This window comes from Hydractinia symbiolongicarpus, chromosome 10 (genome assembly GCF_029227915.1).
Source record: "Hydractinia symbiolongicarpus strain clone_291-10 chromosome 10, HSymV2.1, whole genome shotgun sequence".
Taxonomy (NCBI): Eukaryota; Metazoa; Cnidaria; class Hydrozoa; order Anthoathecata; family Hydractiniidae; genus Hydractinia; species Hydractinia symbiolongicarpus.
In genome coordinates this window covers 21,863,066-21,884,540 of record NC_079884.1, presented here as the reverse complement: position 1 = coordinate 21,884,540, position 21,475 = coordinate 21,863,066, and the positions used below count along the sequence as shown (strand labels likewise).

Genomic DNA, 21,475 nt, shown 5'->3' with positions numbered 1-21,475 from the left:
CCGCCAGGAGGTGCAGGAAAGCAAAATTACGATGTAATGAAAAAATCGTATTATTAAGGGTCGTTAAAATACATTAGTTTTTAAAAATAATTAAAAGTGACGATTACCACTTTCATCAATTTCGTGAAAAATTGATTTCCGAAAAAAATAAACATGCTATCTAAGTTTGCGAACACCCCCGTTTTTTTAAATCGAATTTTTCATATAAAAAACGAACGTCTTTTGAAAGACGCATTTAAGACCAGTTTTAAAAGAAGGAGAAGACGTCTTTTAAAAGACGCGTTTTAGATGCATTATAACAAGAAGAGAAAGACGTCTTTTAAAAGATATATTTTAGATCACTTTTAGATGTCTTTTAATAGACGTCTTTTGAAGGTCTTCTAAAAGACATCTAAAATGCGTATACTACAAGATTCGAATTTATTTACTTTCAAAAGACGTATAAAAGGTGTCTTTTGAGAGACGTTCTTAAGAAGATGCATTAAAGACATCTTAATAGCGTTTTCTAACAGAAGATTTAAAAAAGACATTTTAAGACGTCTTTAAGACGTCTTGTGCCGGCTGGGATCATAAGAGATAACAGCACAGTGCAAGCTAAGTAGTGTTAACTGGATGAACTACAACTTAAAGTAATTTTTTATGAATATATAACGAAACATTTTCCGTGTCTAGATGCACAATGCAGGTAATGTTGTGCAAGTATGAAAAATTGCACAACTGCTTGTACAAATACTTGCAGAAGTTGTTATTTGCTATTGCGATCGTTGTTGTTGATCAAGAACTTCACAACAACGCAGCCTGGAGACATAGATGGTTGTTGATGGCGGCATGCAAAACAGATGTCACTGAAATATTAGAAAATAATTTATGAAAAATTAAAATATTAATTATGTAGTTAAAATAGAGACAAATTTAAAATGAAACCATTAGGATGCGCTAGCAAAAAAGAACCCCAGGACACTCGGTGTAAGGAAAGAAGGCGCTCTTATCACGTGATGAAACAAAAATGGTTGCATTTGCAAAACAAAACAAAAGTGAGTGGAATCATGCAGTTATGCTTGATTGGACAACGTTGTAAGGTTTGTGGACATATAATGGCCATCTCCTACCTATATCTTTTTATTTGTACCCAGCTTGCTTCCTCAAGAATTAATAGTGTTATTTTATATATAGCTAGTTACCTATATAGTGCAAAGCTAAAATAAAGTAATCAGCTGAGTATATATACTAGCTAGAGCTACCCAGCTGGCTACTTATCAATAAATTGATAGTGTTGTTTTATATATTATGTGCTAAGGTATTATCTATCCTTAATTTATAAATGGATGAATGGCTAGCTATCCTGTCAGTGCATATAGCTATACATGACATGATCTTTCCCTGGATAGCATGGAATCACAGTCCCGATATTTACTTGCGCCCGCATCTAGGTGATTACGTTATGCACGATGCGCGCAAAGGAAAGGAGGTAAAAATGTAAACAAACCAAGCGGATAAGTTACCTCCATTTCTGTGCACGCAGGAAAAACTCTGCACTATAATTGAGTGTATTGGGTGGACCCTATCCACAATTATAGTAAACAATCCCATCATTAGTTGACCCTGGCGGTAACCTTTACGACCACTCAATCGAGTGAGTCTCCATGAGTAGTAGTTTTTACGACCTCATCGATGGGGTGATTGCATGTTTGTGCTTAAATCTCCCAACAGAAAACCAAATCACCCAATGAAGGTAACTTTATATAGTTTTTTTACTATCATGCTATGTCATAAAATTACCTATATACTTATAATTTAGCTTCATATATGAAGCAATAGCCAATGCACCATTCATCTGTGTTTATAGCTATTCTTCTTACGGTGCTCATGTTGGCCATCATAAACTCGCTTCGTACTAAACTAACTCAAACTAAATGTCTAGAACATTCAAAATAGAAGTCAGACCCTATGCATGTGAGTTCTAGACAAATATATATAAATAAAAATATGCACCATTTTGTCAATCCAAATGAAAACTTACAGTCAGCAGCTTGTTTTTTTTAGAAGAAATTTTAGGCAAAAAAATAATTACTTGGATCAGATGCTTTACCCTGATTGGTGTAGAGTCACCTGATTGGGTAAAGTCACCTGATTGGGTAAAGATATGGACATATTTTAAGTTAGGTATGATGATAAGTGGCCACTTTTTCCTTTATATAGCTACCTATATATATATATATATACTTTCCTCCTACTAAACTAACTCAAGTCACAAAAAAATAATATATTAGCAGCAGGTGTGGGCATAATTTCTTTTATTTCAAATTTAAAAGAATTTATTTCAACAAACAGGTTGTAAAAATTACTGATAACCTGTCGACCTATAGGCAGGGTATGATGCTGAAATGAGTATTGCCAACCTTGTTCTTAACAACAATCTTTGGGGACGAGGTTGCCTAAAGTAATCAGTAGATGAATATATTTTTTATTAAAAATAATAAAAAATCAATAGAAAGGTATACTTAGTTAATTCATCCCGCGATACAGAAAGAGCCAGAAATTACTGTCTGATTAAAGTTTGTTTTCATGATATTCTTCCAATATGATAACGCGAACATCAACGTAGTCTAGTAAACTAAACTCATCATTTTTCCCTTTTGCGTTAGTGCGCTAAAATAAGCAGGGTTACCACGTCAAATAATTGCCAACGCAAAGGTACATGTTTTGAAAATATGTCGGTAATTACCTTGGCAAAAGCTGGCTGCCGCCTTAAATTACAAAGGTTGTAACCGTCCCTAATACTATTCGTGCTGGAGGGGGAGGGGTTATGCAGCCCCTCTCCCTTCCCTCTTCAACTTTTTCCATAACTTTTTATGGACTTTATGGACACACATATTACTCATATTTGCCTTCCAAAATAAAACTCCTTTGAAATAAATATCATGCACAACTTGCGTCTCAAATAAAAAGTCCTTTAAAATAAAAATCATGCAAATTTTATTTTTCCTTTGATTGCTCAGCTATGTGAAAAACATATGTAGAATTATTTTTATTTTTTGAGAAAAAAATAATCGTTTATATATAAAGAACTTTATGCAGAATTATTTTAATTTTTGCTTAAAAAATAATTATTTGTAGAGAGCTTTCGTTTCACTTGGCAGCGCGAAGGTATATGTTCTGGCTATACAGTGAGCACTACTAAAATATTACGTAACAAGGTCACGTGCCACTAAGAAAGACTGGAGCTAGAATGAAAAATTTGAACGAAGAAGAAGGTCGAAGATAACCAAGATGGCAGTCGAGTGACAAGAAAAATAAATATTTAAAAATCTGTATCTGGAGTTACATGAAGTTTTGACTAAAAGTAAATATATCCTTTAGCATTTCTCATGCAAATCTTTCAAATGAGTCCAACTTGTAAAAGTACCTCGGGATTCCTTTAAACAATGGCTCTTTGTGTCACATTGGTAGAGCTAATGATATTTACAATTATGCTATTGGGAATAATTATTTTTACACTATCCCGCTGTTATAGTAAGTTATTTTTTCTTTGAGATTCTTTTGTTTAGTACGTGCAAGTTGATGACTTACAGGACTCCCAAGATAATTAATAAGAACAAAAGACAAACAACTATTACCTCATAGAAAAAGGTGTGAAACTGGAGAGTATGCATACGCTTACATCTGGACTGTACTGTACAATAAGTACATCTTCAGGTTATATAAATAACTAAAATCAAATTTACATTTATACAGTTAAAAAGGTTTTGAGAAAAGCTCAAGGGACCTCACGTACGTATGTAAATTTGTAGCAACTGGGGACAAAATAGATTTAGTCTAAACCATTTAAAAATATTTATATTCAGCATGTCACTCTTAATTTTTTTATGTAAAGAGGAGATATTATGGCTGCAAAAAAGTTGAGTTTTGCCCACATTCATAAAATATAATCTGTAAACTCTTGCCGTATAGCAGTAGCGTAATTCTTTGGTCTGTTACTGTCAGATAAATATTTACCTGCAATAAACTTTCAGATGGTACATCATCTATCGAAAAGGCTTTTAACCCATTTCTCACATCTTCCTAGTTGACAAAGCCATTATACTTTATATATTTCCTTGTTTTGTTTGTAGAACTTTATGTTGATTTTTGTGGTGGCTACACACACTAGATTTTCAGGTGCATGCAATAAAACAATTTCTGTTACATGTGCATAAAAGGGTTCCTCTTGTCACCACAGTTAAAAGATTTAATCAGAGTTTTTGAAGTACTATGACGAAGTATTATGATTGATAAAATTTACCCCTTTTTGTATAGATCAGCTAAACACTCCTTAAATGTCACTTAAACTCTGTCTGAAAAAGTCCTAGAATTTTGTTTTTGACCCTGATGTAAATAACAAAGAATGAATTACCTAGGATATTAGAACTAGTACTCAAGGCTCAACAGAATTGACATGTTTATTATGACTATATAATTCACTTGGATTATCTTTTTGTGATTTAATTCAACCTCTCTCAATCTAGTCGCCTATACTTTACTCTTATTTCAAAAATTGAGTGCTAGAATTAGCTTGCATTATTTTGTGATTGAACAAAAAAATTTAGACGTTCAGTAGCATGTACTTAGCTAATAGTGATTTTATAGTCTTTTCATATGTATATAATTTGCGTAGTGCCATTTACAAGTGGTTGGTTACCCCCTGCTGCATATGTGGGAAAATGTAATTTGCTTAAGCTGTGTTTTCCTTTTACACCAAACTTTACATACATTCACATTGCATAATATGATTAGTAATAATACGATTAGTATGTATGAGGGGCAATTTGGACATGTACTTTTATCGTTTGATGTGGCCGAAAAATGCATGTCTATAATGTTAATCAGCGAATTCAATGTCACAACGTCAATAACACTAATTTAATGTCAATATCTTAATTTAAAGGAGGATCTTCCATCTCAAAAAAACTTTTTTATATTGAAAATATATTTGATGTGGATAAAGAATTCAATAATTGTTTCTTTCTAATCTAGTTTTAAATAATTAACCTTAGTTAAAACAACCAAGCTGCTAAACATGATGATACTTTTTCCTTTTACTGTAAAACATGTAATGATATGTAAGTTTTTGATCACTGTGCTCTTCTTAAGAACACCTTAAGAATTATTTTCAAAATAAACTAAAGCATAGGGTTTATATGGTTAAAGGTTTTAGAACAAGTTAAGAACATTAGTCTTTGTATCTTATATCTAAGAAGATTATGCGGCTATGTTTAGTTTGAATTAAATAAAAATGGTGATTCTACTATTATCAGTTTTGCCACGACTCTTTAAAATTCCTGAATTCTCACCAATTTTGAGAAGTCTTCTCAAAACTTCTCGGATCTCTTCCAAGGGTTTATTTTTTCACAACTTTGTCCTATGTTTAGTGTCTGAAGGTATAAAATTTGAAACTTTTTAATTTTCATAGGGTTTTGCATTCACATTAATTCAACTTATGTGAAACCCCTTTACATCTGCTAACAATGCAGATAAGTTTGAAGAATAACATTTTTGTTATTTGTTTTAATTAATGTGATAATTCTACTTTTGTCAATGAATGACAATAATCTTTTTATATAAATTTCAATATTTTGTTTACTACAAACTGGAACAACAAAATATAAAGAAAAGAAGTTGTGAAATAATTTTTTTTCGTTTTTTCTTAAATTATTTATAAAATCATATTGTTCCATGAAAGTATTTTATAGTTTTGAATTTTCAGATTTAAGAAGATAAACAAGAAAGAGAGGATAAAAATTATTTCTGTTGATATAGATATATTTTTCAGTTGCTTGCATGTTCTCATAACCTGTAAATATCATCAACTTTTTAACAATTATTTATTGTTTTTATTTATTATTTGTATAAAATTATACCAACCATTAGAAATAGTAAATTCTATGATTTTGCTGAACATCACAAAATACCAGCTGGTTATATTGGAGATTTTTCTCTAAAAAAAAAATATCTTAAAAAGTTGTTTGTATGAAGCTAAGTGGTTTTCACCCTTTGTGATAACTAGAGAGATTCGGATCATCCCATGTTGACTATCCTTGTGTTTCCAGCATTATAATCTTTCATTTTTTAAATTTAGTTTTTCCTGTAGTGAACATCAGTTTATATACAAGTCTCTTCAAAGTTTTTTATGTGCGCATAATGTACAGAGCTCTTTATTTGTATAAAGAAGAAAATTACTAAACAGATCAGGTTTAATCAACATTGCTTAGGAAACTTGATTGGAAGTGCTAACCATCAACAGAAATTCAGCGTATATTTACCTTGTAGTTTTATAAGCTTTCTTGTACCCTGTTCAAGTATCCGAAATGTTATGGAACTAGCACCATACTGTCTGTACATATAATTTGTATTATATCGGACATGTATATGTAGACTTATTGATATTATGTTAATCTTGAATTGAAGTCCTAAAGAACATCCCTTTGCTTTTTTAGTAAAACTTATAAATTAGGAAAAATGTCAGGGAAGGAAATGGCACCAGAGTATTCCACCATAGATGTTGCTCAGCAAGGTATGTAAATGTCTCTTCTTCCCCCCCCCCCTTTTTTTTTGGATTTGCGGAAACAGCTGGTATATATTTCACCACAACATAGGAGGCTGTTATCTAGTATTTAGGGATTACATCTTCTAGTCGAAATTGTATGATTCAGTTACTTGCATACACATGCAAAGAAGTTATTTCCTGTATATTCAACGAACTTGCTGTAATAGAGATAAAATATAGTTTCTATAATGTCTATACTGTAAATGTTTTTGTCTGTCAAAGTAGTTTCATAGGTGTGAACAAGAAGACTGTTGTTAGTGTATTCCATTTTACAGCTTTGTTACAAATGTGTTTTTTTTTTCGTTTTCTTATAGAGACGCATGATTTTGGTGTTTGTGCATGGTTTTTGACCATTTTCTCTTTTATTATTGTGGTGCTAACATTTCCACTCTCTTTGTTCTTTTGTATAAAGGTGAGTTCAGTTTGCTAACTGTTTGATTTATACCTTGCTCACTCATACACCGTTTGTCAGTAATGTCACTGGGAGCGCCAAAATAACATGCTGTGGGGCTTCATTTCAGTATAGGTGGGTGGGCGCCAAAGGAACATGATGCAGGGCTTCAGTAATGTAGGTGTAAAAAAGATTGTAAAATGTTGACATTTAGCAAAGAATAAATGCCGAATAAAGTCCGAAAATTGAATTCATTAAGTCAAAGTATCTTAATCAGATAATAAGACGAATAAATTTATTTTAAAATATGCATATATCGTGTTACATCCAACAAATCTTTCAGCAGAAGATGTGTTGGATGTAATTTTAAAATCTCTAAAATTTAGACCAAATATAACGATGTTTCCAAATTTTTTGTCCCATCTAGTAGTTATCTTTTTATTATTACGTTTTAAAAAACGTTTATTAATATGTGTTTTAGTAAAGGCTTGCTTATGGGTGTGTTAGTTTTTCCTAAAATTTTATCAAAACCCTGAATCCTCCTAGAATATAAAATGTTAGAGGCCTCACTGTTCTGAGTTGCTATATGCTGCATATATCTGACTATATATAGCCGGGATCGTCATTAAACTATGTAGTTTTTTAGTTTAGTGATAAATTAAAGCAGTGAATGGCAAAGAATAGAAAATCTATCCTGAGTATTCTATCTATCCTCTGTAGCATCAGTTATTTAATGTTTTTCTTTCAGATAGTGCAAGAATATGAGCGAGCTGTTATCTTTCGTGTTGGTCGTCTCCGGTTAGGTGGAGCTAAAGGGCCGGGTATATTCTTTATCCTTCCATGTATCGACAACTATTTGAAAGTAGATCAACGTGTTGTGTCGTTTGACGTCCCTCCGCAAGAGATATTGACGCGGGATAGTGTCACTGTGTCCGTGGACGCAGTTACCTATTTCCGTATCTCAAACCCGATTGCCTCCGTGTGTAACGTTGAGGACGCCAACAGATCTACCAGACTTCTGGCTCAAACCACTCTGCGAAATGAATTGGGAACAAAGAATTTGAGTGAGGTATTAATGGAGAGAGAAAACATCAGTCATAATTTGCAGAGGATCTTGGACGAGGCTACTGATCCATGGGGTGTTAAGGTTGAAAGGGTGGAGATTAAAGATGTACGACTTCCCCAAATGTTGCAACGTGCTATGGCAGCTGAAGCAGAAGCTTCCAGAGAGGCTAAGGCGAAGGTTCGTTCTCTAGTTTGTTTTAGGACGTCTAATTCTGTCCAGAATGTCAGGAATTTCCAAGATACTTTCAAAAATTCAGAAATGTTAGCGATTTATTCAAGGTTTAATTTGAGGTCAATTGGTCAATCAGAACTATTTTTATATATTATTATATTGGCAAGGATTAAATTTCTGATATGTCTTTGAAAAATTTGCATTGATCGTTAAAATTGTGTTGTATCTATATGCTTTGAATTAAATTTAAGGGTAATTCCAAGCTTCTAAGTATAAAACTCAAGCCAAAGATAATCGGAAAATAGCGTTGTGTTTGCTGCTTGCTCTGACCGTGTAAATATTAGAGGAGTTTATTTTCCCGGGCTTCTATTTACAAGGTGTTTCTCTTTGTGTAGGTGATTGCAGCTGAAGGTGAAATGAACGCTGCACGAGCGTTAAAAGAAGCCGCGGATATCATCGCAGAATCACCACAAGCTCTACAGTTGAGATACTTGCAAACATTGCAAACTATCTCTGCTGAGAAGAACTCAACCATTTTGTTTCCCTTGCCGATTGATATGTTGTCTTTGGGAAAGTGAGAAACAAAAGATAGGATAGAGCCTTTCTTGTTGTTATATAATTACCGTACGCCTTAAGTGCGAAAAGAGCGTCCGGTTGATTGATGGTTTCTTTTTTTATGTTTTATTACAACTGACTTGGAAAAGTAAACATAATTTCATGCGGGATTGTTTTTGCACTTAAATGTAAAAACTCACGATGTTAATTATTTTTTTATATTTTATGTGAATTAATAAAAAAGGTAATATTTTGTTATGCCAGTGGAACCCCCGTTTAGTGAAATAAGCATAAAAATCTCTCTCACTTAACAAAAATCTGCGCTACTTAAAGGTATGCCACCATCTTGTTTTGTTCTTGAGAAATGAAAAACGGGCCGGAGTGATTTCTAGAGAATCAAGTATGTTTTATCACTTGTAAGGGTTTTCTTTAAAGGGGTACCACTGTGTTTTCCTCAGGGTTATTGCTATTTTTTTTATTTTTGGTATTTTTAGCCAATAATCATGTGTTATCAATACATAATCGCTCATAATCGTAAACCGAACTGTCATTGCAATTTTAAGCATGTTACTGCTGTTGTTGTTGTTGTGTTTGTCGTCATTGTTGTCGTCATCATTGTCATTATTGTCGTCATCATTGTCTTTGTTATCGCCGTTGTTTTCGTCGCCGTCTTTGTTGTTGTTTTGTTGCCGTTGTTTTTGTTTGTTTGTTTTTGTCGTCGTTGTCGCTTATTTCGTCGCTGTATTTAACTTTTTTATGTAGAGTGGCTTCCGTGTGACATCTAGGTGTGAAAGTATGGTTGTTATAATACTACTACTGTCTGAATTATTTTTATTTTATGGCTTTGACCTATTCATACCATTCCTACTTCTTATATTGGGTGTGTATGTTATATATGTTTTTTTTCATTGTTTATTTTTCACTAAATTAAAAATGATGTACATTCTTGCGCATATAAATAAATAAAAATGGTTAATTAATTAATAAATATTGCATGAAACAGTCTTATTGTTGTTTGTTTGCCTGGAAAGGTTTAGTCCTTTTCCTTCGTATTTGTTTCCGTCATAGGTATAAATTAACATATTTATTTTTTTGCTGACGTCAGCTTTGTTTGTGTGGCGCCATCGCGTTCCATAACGTTCTTGCAAATCTTCATGCATTTGAATTTGATTTTATGGTGATCCAAGGTGATATCTATAAATCTCTTTAATAATAGCGGTCGTCTGTCTGTCTGTGTGTCCGCGAAAGCGGCGTCCCGCAACGGAAACACGAAATTTTTAAAATGCGCACGAATATCAAATGCGATATATTTTTATCCACTTTGTTTAGTATTTTGTTTAGTATTCCACCATAGATGTTGCTCAGCAAGGTATGTAAATGTCTCTTCTTCCCCCCCCCCCCCCCCCTTTTTTTTTGGATTTGCGGAAACAGCTGGTATATATTTCACCACAACATAGGAGGCTGTTATCTAGTATTTAGGGATTACATCTTCTAGTCGAAATTGTATGATTCAGTTACTTGCATACACATGCAAAGAAGTTATTTCCTGTATATTCAACGAACTTGCTGTAATAGAGATAAAATATAGTTTCTATAATGTCTATACTGTAAATGTTTTTGTCTGTCAAAGTAGTTTCATAGGTGTGAACAAGAAGACTGTTGTTAGTGTATTCCATTTTACAGCTTTGTTACAAATGTGTTTTTTTTTTCGTTTTCTTATAGAGACGCATGATTTTGGTGTTTGTGCATGGTTTTTGACCATTTTCTCTTTTATTATTGTGGTGCTAACATTTCCACTCTCTTTGTTCTTTTGTATAAAGGTGAGTTCAGTTTGCTAACTGTTTGATTTATACCTTGCTCACTCATACACCGTTTGTCAGTAATGTCACTGGGAGCGCCAAAATAACATGCTGTGGGGCTTCATTTCAGTATAGGTGGGTGGGCGCCAAAGGAACATGATGCAGGGCTTCAGTAATGTAGGTGTAAAAAAGATTGTAAAATGTTGACATTTAGCAAAGAATAAATGCCGAATAAAGTCCGAAAATTGAATTCATTAAGTCAAAGTATCTTAATCAGATAATAAGACGAATAAATTTATTTTAAAATATGCATATATCGTGTTACATCCAACAAATCTTTCAGCAGAAGATGTGTTGGATGTAATTTTAAAATCTCTAAAATTTAGACCAAATATAACGATGTTTCCAAATTTTTTGTCCCATCTAGTAGTTATCTTTTTATTATTACGTTTTAAAAAACGTTTATTAATATGTGTTTTAGTAAAGGCTTGCTTATGGGTGTGTTAGTTTTTCCTAAAATTTTATCAAAACCCTGAATCCTCCTAGAATATAAAATGTTAGAGGCCTCACTGTTCTGAGTTGCTATATGCTGCATATATCTGACTATATATAGCCGGGATCGTCATTAAACTATGTAGTTTTTTAGTTTAGTGATAAATTAAAGCAGTGAATGGCAAAGAATAGAAAATCTATCCTGAGTATTCTATCTATCCTCTGTAGCATCAGTTATTTAATGTTTTTCTTTCAGATAGTGCAAGAATATGAGCGAGCTGTTATCTTTCGTGTTGGTCGTCTCCGGTTAGGTGGAGCTAAAGGGCCGGGTATATTCTTTATCCTTCCATGTATCGACAACTATTTGAAAGTAGATCAACGTGTTGTGTCGTTTGACGTCCCTCCGCAAGAGATATTGACGCGGGATAGTGTCACTGTGTCCGTGGACGCAGTTACCTATTTCCGTATCTCAAACCCGATTGCCTCCGTGTGTAACGTTGAGGACGCCAACAGATCTACCAGACTTCTGGCTCAAACCACTCTGCGAAATGAATTGGGAACAAAGAATTTGAGTGAGGTATTAATGGAGAGAGAAAACATCAGTCATAATTTGCAGAGGATCTTGGACGAGGCTACTGATCCATGGGGTGTTAAGGTTGAAAGGGTGGAGATTAAAGATGTACGACTTCCCCAAATGTTGCAACGTGCTATGGCAGCTGAAGCAGAAGCTTCCAGAGAGGCTAAGGCGAAGGTTCGTTCTCTAGTTTGTTTTAGGACGTCTAATTCTGTCCAGAATGTCAGGAATTTCCAAGATACTTTCAAAAATTCAGAAATGTTAGCGATTTATTCAAGGTTTAATTTGAGGTCAATTGGTCAATCAGAACTATTTTTATATATTATTATATTGGCAAGGATTAAATTTCTGATATGTCTTTGAAAAATTTGCATTGATCGTTAAAATTGTGTTGTATCTATATGCTTTGAATTAAATTTAAGGGTAATTCCAAGCTTCTAAGTATAAAACTCAAGCCAAAGATAATCGGAAAATAGCGTTGTGTTTGCTGCTTGCTCTGACCGTGTAAATATTAGAGGAGTTTATTTTCCCGGGCTTCTATTTACAAGGTGTTTCTCTTTGTGTAGGTGATTGCAGCTGAAGGTGAAATGAACGCTGCACGAGCGTTAAAAGAAGCCGCGGATATCATCGCAGAATCACCACAAGCTCTACAGTTGAGATACTTGCAAACATTGCAAACTATCTCTGCTGAGAAGAACTCAACCATTTTGTTTCCCTTGCCGATTGATATGTTGTCTTTGGGAAAGTGAGAAACAAAAGATAGGATAGAGCCTTTCTTGTTGTTATATAATTACCGTACGCCTTAAGTGCGAAAAGAGCGTCCGGTTGATTGATGGTTTCTTTTTTTATGTTTTATTACAACTGACTTGGAAAAGTAAACATAATTTCATGCGGGATTGTTTTTGCACTTAAATGTAAAAACTCACGATGTTAATTATTTTTTTATATTTTATGTGAATTAATAAAAAAGGTAATATTTTGTTATGCCAGTGGAACCCCCGTTTAGTGAAATAAGCATAAAAATCTCTCTCACTTAACAAAAATCTGCGCTACTTAAAGGTATGCCACCATCTTGTTTTGTTCTTGAGAAATGAAAAACGGGCCGGAGTGATTTCTAGAGAATCAAGTATGTTTTATCACTTGTAAGGGTTTTCTTTAAAGGGGTACCACTGTGTTTTCCTCAGGGTTATTGCTATTTTTTTTATTTTTGGTATTTTTAGCCAATAATCATGTGTTATCAATACATAATCGCTCATAATCGTAAACCGAACTGTCATTGCAATTTTAAGCATGTTACTGCTGTTGTTGTTGTTGTGTTTGTCGTCATTGTTGTCGTCATCATTGTCATTATTGTCGTCATCATTGTCTTTGTTATCGCCGTTGTTTTCGTCGCCGTCTTTGTTGTTGTTTTGTTGCCGTTGTTTTTGTTTGTTTGTTTTTGTCGTCGTTGTCGCTTATTTCGTCGCTGTATTTAACTTTTTTATGTAGAGTGGCTTCCGTGTGACATCTAGGTGTGAAAGTATGGTTGTTATAATACTACTACTGTCTGAATTATTTTTATTTTATGGCTTTGACCTATTCATACCATTCCTACTTCTTATATTGGGTGTGTATGTTATATATGTTTTTTTTCATTGTTTATTTTTCACTAAATTAAAAATGATGTACATTCTTGCGCATATAAATAAATAAAAATGGTTAATTAATTAATAAATATTGCATGAAACAGTCTTATTGTTGTTTGTTTGCCTGGAAAGGTTTAGTCCTTTTCCTTCGTATTTGTTTCCGTCATAGGTATAAATTAACATATTTATTTTTTTGCTGACGTCAGCTTTGTTTGTGTGGCGCCATCGCGTTCCATAACGTTCTTGCAAATCTTCATGCATTTGAATTTGATTTTATGGTGATCCAAGGTGATATCTATAAATCTCTTTAATAATAGCGGTCGTCTGTCTGTCTGTGTGTCCGCGAAAGCGGCGTCCCGCAACGGAAACACGAAATTTTTAAAATGCGCACGAATATCAAATGCGATATATTTTTATCCACTTTGTTGCGACGTGTAAATTTAAAGGACGGGGGACCCCGTGGATTTTTCCACGGGCTAACGACTAGTTCGTTTATAATGCATCTTTTTCTTTATAAACATAAGGACATCTATATTATAATGCCCGTATACGTCTGTCCGTCCGTCCGTCCGTCTGTCACGCAAAATGGTAGCTGCGACGGGCGAACCCGTGGATTTTTCCACGGGCTAACGACTAGTTTTATTAAATTTTTGTTACCAGTGACCGTGTCATCTGCATACGACATCATTTTTAAATAATGACCTTTAAAGCATATTTGTGATAACCGGTAACGATAATACTATACAATACAACGAATCGAAAAGACCTTGTTTAACATTCACAGATAAAGCTGTTATATTTTTAACAACCGGCACAGGAGCAAATATTACAACATTTTGGCCACAAAAGTTACAGCATAAAAATTTAATGTTGAACATTCATTGGCTAGTCATACTTGCTTGCATATACTTTAAGAAGAACTAAAATTGCACCCATGTTCACACCACGATTGTTTACACCGTTTGACCATTTACAGTTTGAGCATTGTCACAAAAAGGGTAGATCAATAAACCATTGCCGCATACGCAGCAAGTACCAACACTAAACTATTTTTAGCTACCATGCTTTTGAAGCGTATATATAATAGTAAGGACGCTTCTTCTTTTACGAAAAAGCGCGAAGATGAAAAACTTGACCAGGGAAGTTTTCATTTTCTCAAAAGCCAATGCGAATGCATCGTTTCTTTCTCAACCAATTTATAGACACAGTATAGGATCTCATAACTGTAGGTCCCATTTCTACAAAAGATTGACCCTCTAAATGGATTGATAGTATCATAAAAATCAGATTGTCAGCTGGCTCAATTTGGGAGCGTTTGGGTCTCAGGTCAACAAATTTGAGACTCCTGTTGGTCTTAAAAGGTGGTAACGTGTCATTATATGAAAAATTTGAAAAATTATAAAACTTTTCGAAAAATTAGGAGCGTATTTAGAAAAGAAAAAAAAGATGATATTAGGGCCCTGACCCACAGTCTACAAAGTACAAATTCCGAATTTTGCACCAACATCCAACTAAAAATTTGTTCTCAATAAAACATTAGACATAGTCACGTGATCTAAAGGGAGTGTTAGAAATGAAAAATGGCAGCATGCTGTAAACGAACAACGAGGCAAGGGTGAGAAGACAGAATCCATTACAAAGGTATATTTAATTAGCAATCACACGTAATAAGGCAAGCAGACAAATTATGTACTAATAATGCCAACGAATATTGCCAAGTTTTAAATAGCAATTCCACAACCAGTGGTTAGGAGTCTAACAGGAATGTTGGTTTTGTGTGTTTATAGAGGGTTGAGGGCTTACCTAGGCGCAGTTCATTACAAGAATTTAAAACTATCCATGGTTTAAGCTCGTGTGTCAACAAAAGTGCTTAACAATAACAATGTGAGTTGTAGTATCATGATCAACTTTTATAAAATTGCAACGTTCAATTTCCTGATTAGCTTTTAAACTGTTGGTATCTTCATACAGTGAAATCTCTCTAAAGCGGACACCATTGGTGCAAAAAAGTGTCCGTCTTTCGCTTTATAAAGATTGTATATCACTTTCAGAACAAAATTTTGCCGAAAACATGACTTTTTTATTTATAGACGTTTTTTTTGTTCTTTTCCCTTCAAATCAAGGAAATGAGACATATAATTTGATGAATGTGAACTCGTATTATTTATATCTACTGTTATACTCTGTACGTCTTATGAAGATTTTCTTGTGTTTGACCTGAAATCAGTCCGTTCCAAGAAATAGTGTTCTTTATATAGAGGTGTCCGCTTTAGATCTTGTCCGCTTTAGAGAGATTCCACTGTATTATGATACCGTAATTCGCTGTAACGCAAAATGGTACCGCGACTTTCCCTTTTAAAGTTAAAGAAAAGCAATTAATAATCAGAGAACAAACTTTTATGATCCAAAAAATCAACTTTCAATTGTGCTATTACCATTTCTCTCATCCACCTTTCCTATGCTCAACTTCTTAATCATCTTGGGAAAGGATTTATGCAAATCAGAAGTCACTGTCCCATAATGATTCCAAGCTAGAATTTTGCGCTACTTATCTACATCCAAGCCAGAAGGACCCGAACCTTTCGTCTTAATTGCAACCTGTTTTATTATTTTCTTGTCTATCGACTCTAGCACCACTGGATGTATGTTTGGTACTTCTTCCTTCAGTAGAAACTCACCAGAGATATCCTTTGCATCAGGTTGTTGTTGACGTCGTCGAGACAATGTTGCATCACTCAATGGAAGAACACCATTCGACATGTTGTTGCTTAGAAGTTTTAGAACACCACTGATATTCCCTCTCGACATAAGCTTTACGAATTCCTCAGACAATTGAGCGATGTCCTTACTTTTTTTAGAAGATACCGGTTTGTGTTGAATTGGTTCTGCTTTGAACAGTAGATCTTTTATTTCACCCTCATTTAATAGGTAAGCTCAGCATCAGATGCATAGCTTTGATAGAAATATCTCCAATAAAATGGTATTTTCACCTAAAAAATTACAGAACGACAACACATTGGACCAAGAATAAAAAACATTCCGTTAAAAATACCTGGTTTGTTTGCATTTTTATGAGCGTTGTATTAATGGTAAATCAATGTTTTTACATATTTGTCAAACGGATGGCTATATTAAAGAAAAATGATATTCGACATTTACAATTCGCTCCGTGCTTACCCCCCTTTATACTACTGAATTTACCAAAATCTGTGAGCAAAAAAGATAAAAAAAATAAAAATTCGTAAAAAAAAGTGAGCCACCATATTGCGCGTTCGATTTTTTGTTGAATTCGGTCTGTATATTTATTTTAATTTGGCGCCACCTCATCATAACAAATTTCATCGTTGGAAGCTCGAAGTATGTTGTGGAAAAGGGAATTAAAACATGAAAAAGATATTGTTGCGAGTCATAACTGATGTTCCTTAAATTCAAAAAAGTTTAAACAAAGGTTATAACATGTTGTTACTACTGCAGTACGTAAATTCTTGGTTATCTCAAGTCAAAGATTTTATTTTTGATTTTTACTGGTAAGTACATCCAAAACTTACTTATTTTGACCATATACAGCCATAAAAATTCTGTAAATTGTTGTCAGGAAGATATATAGATACTTTTAGAATTTAGAAATCTATAAAAAAATTTTCTCTTGCTTAAAATTTATTTTATGGCCGCCACAAAATAACTTTCTTTCGCCTCTCCTTTAAGATGTTGTTTTCCTCCTCAAGTGACCATAAACTTTTCCACGAATTCGAATTTTGTGTAAATCATAAAAGTCAAACACTAACAGGTCTTTTGTAGTCACTTTAATTGCGCATTTTTGTTGTCGTCTTGGTTACGGCTTTCTAACTATTCCCTTGGCCTTATATCTATTATGCACTTATTTTATATACGTTTTGTTAATTATTTTTTTAAGATTTAGATCTTTAACAAATTGTGAATAATATTTCTGTAGCAGTTTACACTTGAAGTTGTTAATTACAACTGGCAAAGTAGGGTGACTTTCTGTGTTTAATATATAATATATGTATTAAAATAGCCAAGGTTTTAAAACGTGCAGATAAATACAATGCTACATATCCATCCAAAAGATCCTCTTATGGATGAAAAAGTTTACCTCTCCATATCTGGTTTGAATCCTACACAACCAGTAACAATATCATGCCAGCTAAATGACGAGGGATGTTTCTATGTGTCTTACGCTCACTTTATCACATCCATAGATGGAGCTGTGAATGTCAGTGAGCATGGGTCGTTTGGTGGAAGTTACGTTGGTGTTGACACCATGGGTTTATTCTGGAGCATGCAATCAAAAAAGGGACAAAAGATTGGTCTGATATTTCGCCCTAAGGATGTGACAAAGCCTGTAATTTATACCTTAGAAGTAAGTTTATTTTAACGTTAATAACACAGTAAATCAACTCTATCGATTCTGTCAAAAGAGTTAAATAAAGCTTTGCTGATAAGACCACTGATTTATCTAAAGTGGGTGATGCGTAAAAATTCCATGGGCTGTCGTCAAAACTTTAAGCTTGAATTTAGCCTGCGTAATGATATTCTTGTTGTCTAAAATTGCTTGTTCCCTAGGCTAAATCTGGTCACAAAATACAGATGACAAATTTTTAAAATGCTGTAAGTTCTTTCTTGAACGAAAGTAACGAAGTATTTTTTATTTGTCTAAACTAGGAGAACATAAGAGCGCAAGGTATAGGCCTCCAATATTTCTCGTTACCGTTGGAAACATAGCTTTACTGTCATCTTTAACTATCCGACAACTTCGAATTTTTTCTAGAATTGTGATTTTAGAAGAACAATGCTTTCCTCCTACCTTCGTCGTTCTTATCCTATCTAACCAAGTTGACATATTCTAAAGCCGGAACATATGATATGAAATCACGGTGAAATTTAATGAACACACAATTGGTCATGTGTCTAAAAATCTCAGCTAGCTTTTTAATAGGTTTATGCAAATCTCTAAATTGCTTCATTCGATGCAAAGTCACTGGGTACTGAATCAACAGAGGGGTAAGATTTGCTCCAGAGATTCTAGTTGAATATGAATTATTTGGGGTTAATAAAGCTGTTGACTGGACTCAAACGAAAACGTTAAAGTTAATAAAATTAAAATTAGAAAAGTCAAATAAATTAATATATCGAACAAAAAAAAACATGGTGTCCGATTTTTCCCTGGGGAAAGTTCATTTGGCGCAAGAAAAAAGTGCCCATTGTATACATTTCCGTCTTTATGCGTCAGTTTTATAGAGCTTTTTAAGAGTATTAGACCGTGAATCAATCCGTTCGTGGGTTATCGTGTTAGACAGGTTTCACTGTAATTTCACGTGTACGACAACTGTTATTCCTGGTATGTTAGTGATTTTAAACATCATATAGACGGGAAAACCACTGATAATAAAAGTCACACCTTTGGTAAGACCTCTGGTTCACATTGCTAACACCTACGTAATATAAGCTAAAATCACTGGTTTGCAAAACCACCGTGAGGTTAGAGTGTTATTTTTTCTTATTTAGGTTTACAAAGGTCATCTTAATGAAGAAGAATGTCCTGAAACTAGTACAGAATTTAATGTGTCCAAAACTGCTAAGTTATTGTTTGAAAACGAATTTTTGAAGTATTGGTGCGGTCCAGGTGTAAGCCGTCATGAAGTATATCATAAAGCAATCAGAGGAAGCATATTTAAACCAGAAGGTCCAGGACCGTTTAAAGGTAATTGACGTTAAGGCGGATTTTCAGATAGCAAACTAAACGGCGAGTTCGCTGGCACAATATATCTACGCATGCGCAATTTCGTTTGTTTTGATTTTTTTTCGATAAATTCGCTTTGCTGTAAAGTAGAATCACTTTCTACTTTTTAGCGGCGAAATATTTCGCTGTAAACTTTAAACCAATCAGAACTCAATCACTAGTGGTTGATTCTTAGAAAACTCATTCTTGGAAAGAATTCGAAATAAATCTTTTGTTTTTAAAGCCACATGTTTTTGTTTTATTCCTCGTGTGAATAAAAAAAAATTTCGCTGCTAATTCGCCACTTACAATTCGGCTTTTGAAAATCCGCCTTTAAGAATAGTTTTTCTTTCATTTCATTTCTTCTCCGCCTTTTGGCGAGCTTGATATAGAAATTTTGTTTGTTTTTATCACAAAATCTCCCGCCAACCAGTAACATTGTTCTAAGATTTACTTTTAAACATATAGAAAAATAAATGTAAACAAAGGTTCACATTAAATCTTGTAGATTAGATGAGCTTCGTAATTAAGCTTCGTAAGCTATGTAATTATTTACCGAGTCTGCTAAATTACGTGATTTGCGTGTTTTACATGCCCTAGTGTTTTCGAACTTTACGTGGCTCGGTATTTCATATTCTTCTTTAGTTTTTAAGGAATATTAAATGAAACATCAAAGAAACAAAATATGTTAAAGGTATTGCTTCTTTGTAAAAACAGACTAATCCCCAAATACGTAAAGCACACAAGGCACGTAATTTTGTAGTGGAGGTATATTATGTCCAAATATTTTTTCAGTATCTATCAGCGCAGCAATACTGAGCTTAAGCTAGAAACGGCGTCACTTGTATAAAAGGGTCCAACGTCTTCCTCTTATGAAAAGCCGGATTTCCTGCATGCCATCGTTTGAAATCGAGTTTTGTGGCGGTTTTGCACAGCTTTAGCATAGGACAAGATACAATGTGCATCCTCTAACAAATAAAAAAGACTCTCCGGACGCTAATTTAACGTACAAAAGAAATCAAAGCTTTTTTAAAAAAAATTGTTTTGTGAATGTGAAGAATGAAATGTTCTGAGTGAGTCCTGGAAAAGTTAACTCACGTTCATATTTTTCTAGGTGTTATTGATATATACGGAAGTGGTGGTGGCATAACTGAAGGTCGTGCTGCTCTCTTGGCTTCACATGGCTTTATAGCATTTGTGTTACCGCATCACCGATACCAAGACCTTCCAAGGCGCATGGAAGAAGTTAGAATAGAGTATTTAACAGACGCTATTGATTATTTCGCTTCCCTACAAGAAGTAAAGCAAGGTATTGCTCTGCTTGGATTTTCATTAGGGGCCTGGTTAGTGTTGTTGTTGAGTATTTTAAACCACGAGGTATCTGCTGTTGTATCTATCGGCACTCCACCTTACATGCCGACAGGTATGATAAAAGATGGAAAGAAATACCCTCCGACAGAAGAGCAGATAACGGGTGAGAAGTACCAGTTAAAATTCGCGTTATCTTACCCAAAAGACAAGCACGGTGGAGAATTAATGAATATTTATGTTTACGACGAACGTACGGAACATTTAACTTTGGAAATTCAAAAATCTGATGCCAAATTTTTGATAGTCTTCGGCGAAGATGATAAGTTAATGAATGCTGTTAAGACATCAGAACAACTTCAAAAACAAATGCAAAAGCATAAGAAAGAAAACTATATACAACAATTATTATATCCCAAATCTGGACACACAATCGATCCTCCGTATCTGCCGTTCACACCAGTTTTTTACGATCCTCATCCTGCGTTAAAGCGGGCTTTAGCAATGGGTGGAGAAATGGTAGAACATTCAGCTGCTTGTGTACATGCATGGGAACAGATATTAAAATTCATTCGTGAAAATGCTGGATTACGTTATGCCACGTCAAAATTGTAACCTACGCTTCATGTACCATCATTAAAGCAGCCACAAAAAGTTCGTTTTGCCTGACACGTGTATATACCGTCATATAACTGATATGAAGTTATAAAAAACATTTTAACGCAAACCCTACTATCATTTTATTACATTATATTTAGATGAGTGTCGTACAGGTTGGCACAACATACCTGTTGTATCGACCAAGCCCACCTATTGTGTGAGCGCCCCAGGTACAAAAAAGTCAAAATTTTTTGTGAAGTATCTAATTTTGTTTAAAAATCACTTTTTGTAATTTTTTTAATTAAATTCCAACTTTATTATTTAGCAATTTTATTGCTTTTATATACGTAGATCAATATGTTGTTCGAAGTTCTTTGTGATAGTTGCCGTTCATAATCATTCAACATTATTGCCGATTTAGCGTTTTCTTCCGCAAAAACCAAATTTAGTACAAAAGTTAGCCGTGTTTCTTATTGCGGTGTTATAACCCAATTTTTACATAAGAAGACTTGCAACCCCAGGGTAATAAATTGGAAAAAGAGTGGAATTTCAAAGATCGCGATCAAAAGCA

The 21,475-nt window shown here is 34.0% G+C and overlaps 3 protein-coding genes across 3 annotated transcripts; all 3 read left to right on the top strand.

Moving 5' to 3' along the window:
* The first annotated feature begins 6,447 nt into the window (after positions 1-6,447).
* Positions 6,448-9,768, top strand: LOC130662573 (stomatin-like). Its single transcript, XM_057461466.1, has 4 exons — positions 6,448-6,550; positions 6,898-6,995; positions 7,723-8,217; positions 8,607-9,768. The coding sequence occupies exons 1-4, from the start codon at positions 6,496-6,498 to the stop codon at positions 8,787-8,789; spliced, it is 831 nt and encodes a 276-aa protein (XP_057317449.1). The 5' UTR covers positions 6,448-6,495; the 3' UTR covers positions 8,790-9,768.
* On the top strand, positions 9,270-13,359 carry LOC130612969 (stomatin-like). Its single transcript, XM_057434298.1, has 7 exons — positions 9,270-9,404; positions 9,529-9,663; positions 9,872-9,943; positions 10,108-10,135; positions 10,489-10,586; positions 11,314-11,808; positions 12,198-13,359. The coding sequence occupies exons 1-7, from the start codon at positions 9,270-9,272 to the stop codon at positions 12,378-12,380; spliced, it is 1,146 nt and encodes a 381-aa protein (XP_057290281.1). The 3' UTR covers positions 12,381-13,359.
* A 3,853-nt stretch (positions 13,360-17,212) lies between these two features.
* Positions 17,213-21,397, top strand: LOC130662424 (bile acid-CoA:amino acid N-acyltransferase-like). The gene is made up of 3 exons (XM_057461297.1): positions 17,213-17,637; positions 18,783-18,978; positions 20,111-21,397. The coding sequence occupies exons 1-3, from the start codon at positions 17,323-17,325 to the stop codon at positions 20,917-20,919; spliced, it is 1,320 nt and encodes a 439-aa protein (XP_057317280.1). The 5' UTR covers positions 17,213-17,322; the 3' UTR covers positions 20,920-21,397.
* Positions 21,398-21,475: the final 78 nt, after the last annotated feature.

Excerpts from the sequence above, each read along its gene's own strand:
- LOC130662573 (XM_057461466.1), top strand. The coding sequence starts at position 6,496 with ATGTCAGGGAAGGAAATGGCACCAGAGTATTCCACCATAGATGTTGCT. Across the intron at positions 6,551-6,897 it reads CATAGATGTTGCTCAGCAAG|AGACGCATGATTTTGGTGTT; the intron begins GTATGTAAATGT and ends GTTTTCTTATAG. Across the intron at positions 6,996-7,722 it reads CTTTGTTCTTTTGTATAAAG|ATAGTGCAAGAATATGAGCG; the intron begins GTGAGTTCAGTT and ends TTTTTCTTTCAG.
- LOC130612969 (XM_057434298.1), top strand. The coding sequence starts at position 9,270 with ATGTGTTATCAATACATAATCGCTCATAATCGTAAACCGAACTGTCAT. Across the intron at positions 9,664-9,871 it reads TGGGTGTGTATGTTATATAT|CTTTGTTTGTGTGGCGCCAT; the intron begins GTTTTTTTTCAT and ends TGCTGACGTCAG. Across the intron at positions 11,809-12,197 it reads CCAGAGAGGCTAAGGCGAAG|GTGATTGCAGCTGAAGGTGA; the intron begins GTTCGTTCTCTA and ends CTCTTTGTGTAG.
- LOC130662424 (XM_057461297.1), top strand. The coding sequence starts at position 17,323 with ATGCTACATATCCATCCAAAAGATCCTCTTATGGATGAAAAAGTTTAC. Across the intron at positions 17,638-18,782 it reads CTGTAATTTATACCTTAGAA|GTTTACAAAGGTCATCTTAA; the intron begins GTAAGTTTATTT and ends TTTCTTATTTAG. Across the intron at positions 18,979-20,110 it reads AGGTCCAGGACCGTTTAAAG|GTGTTATTGATATATACGGA; the intron begins GTAATTGACGTT and ends ATATTTTTCTAG.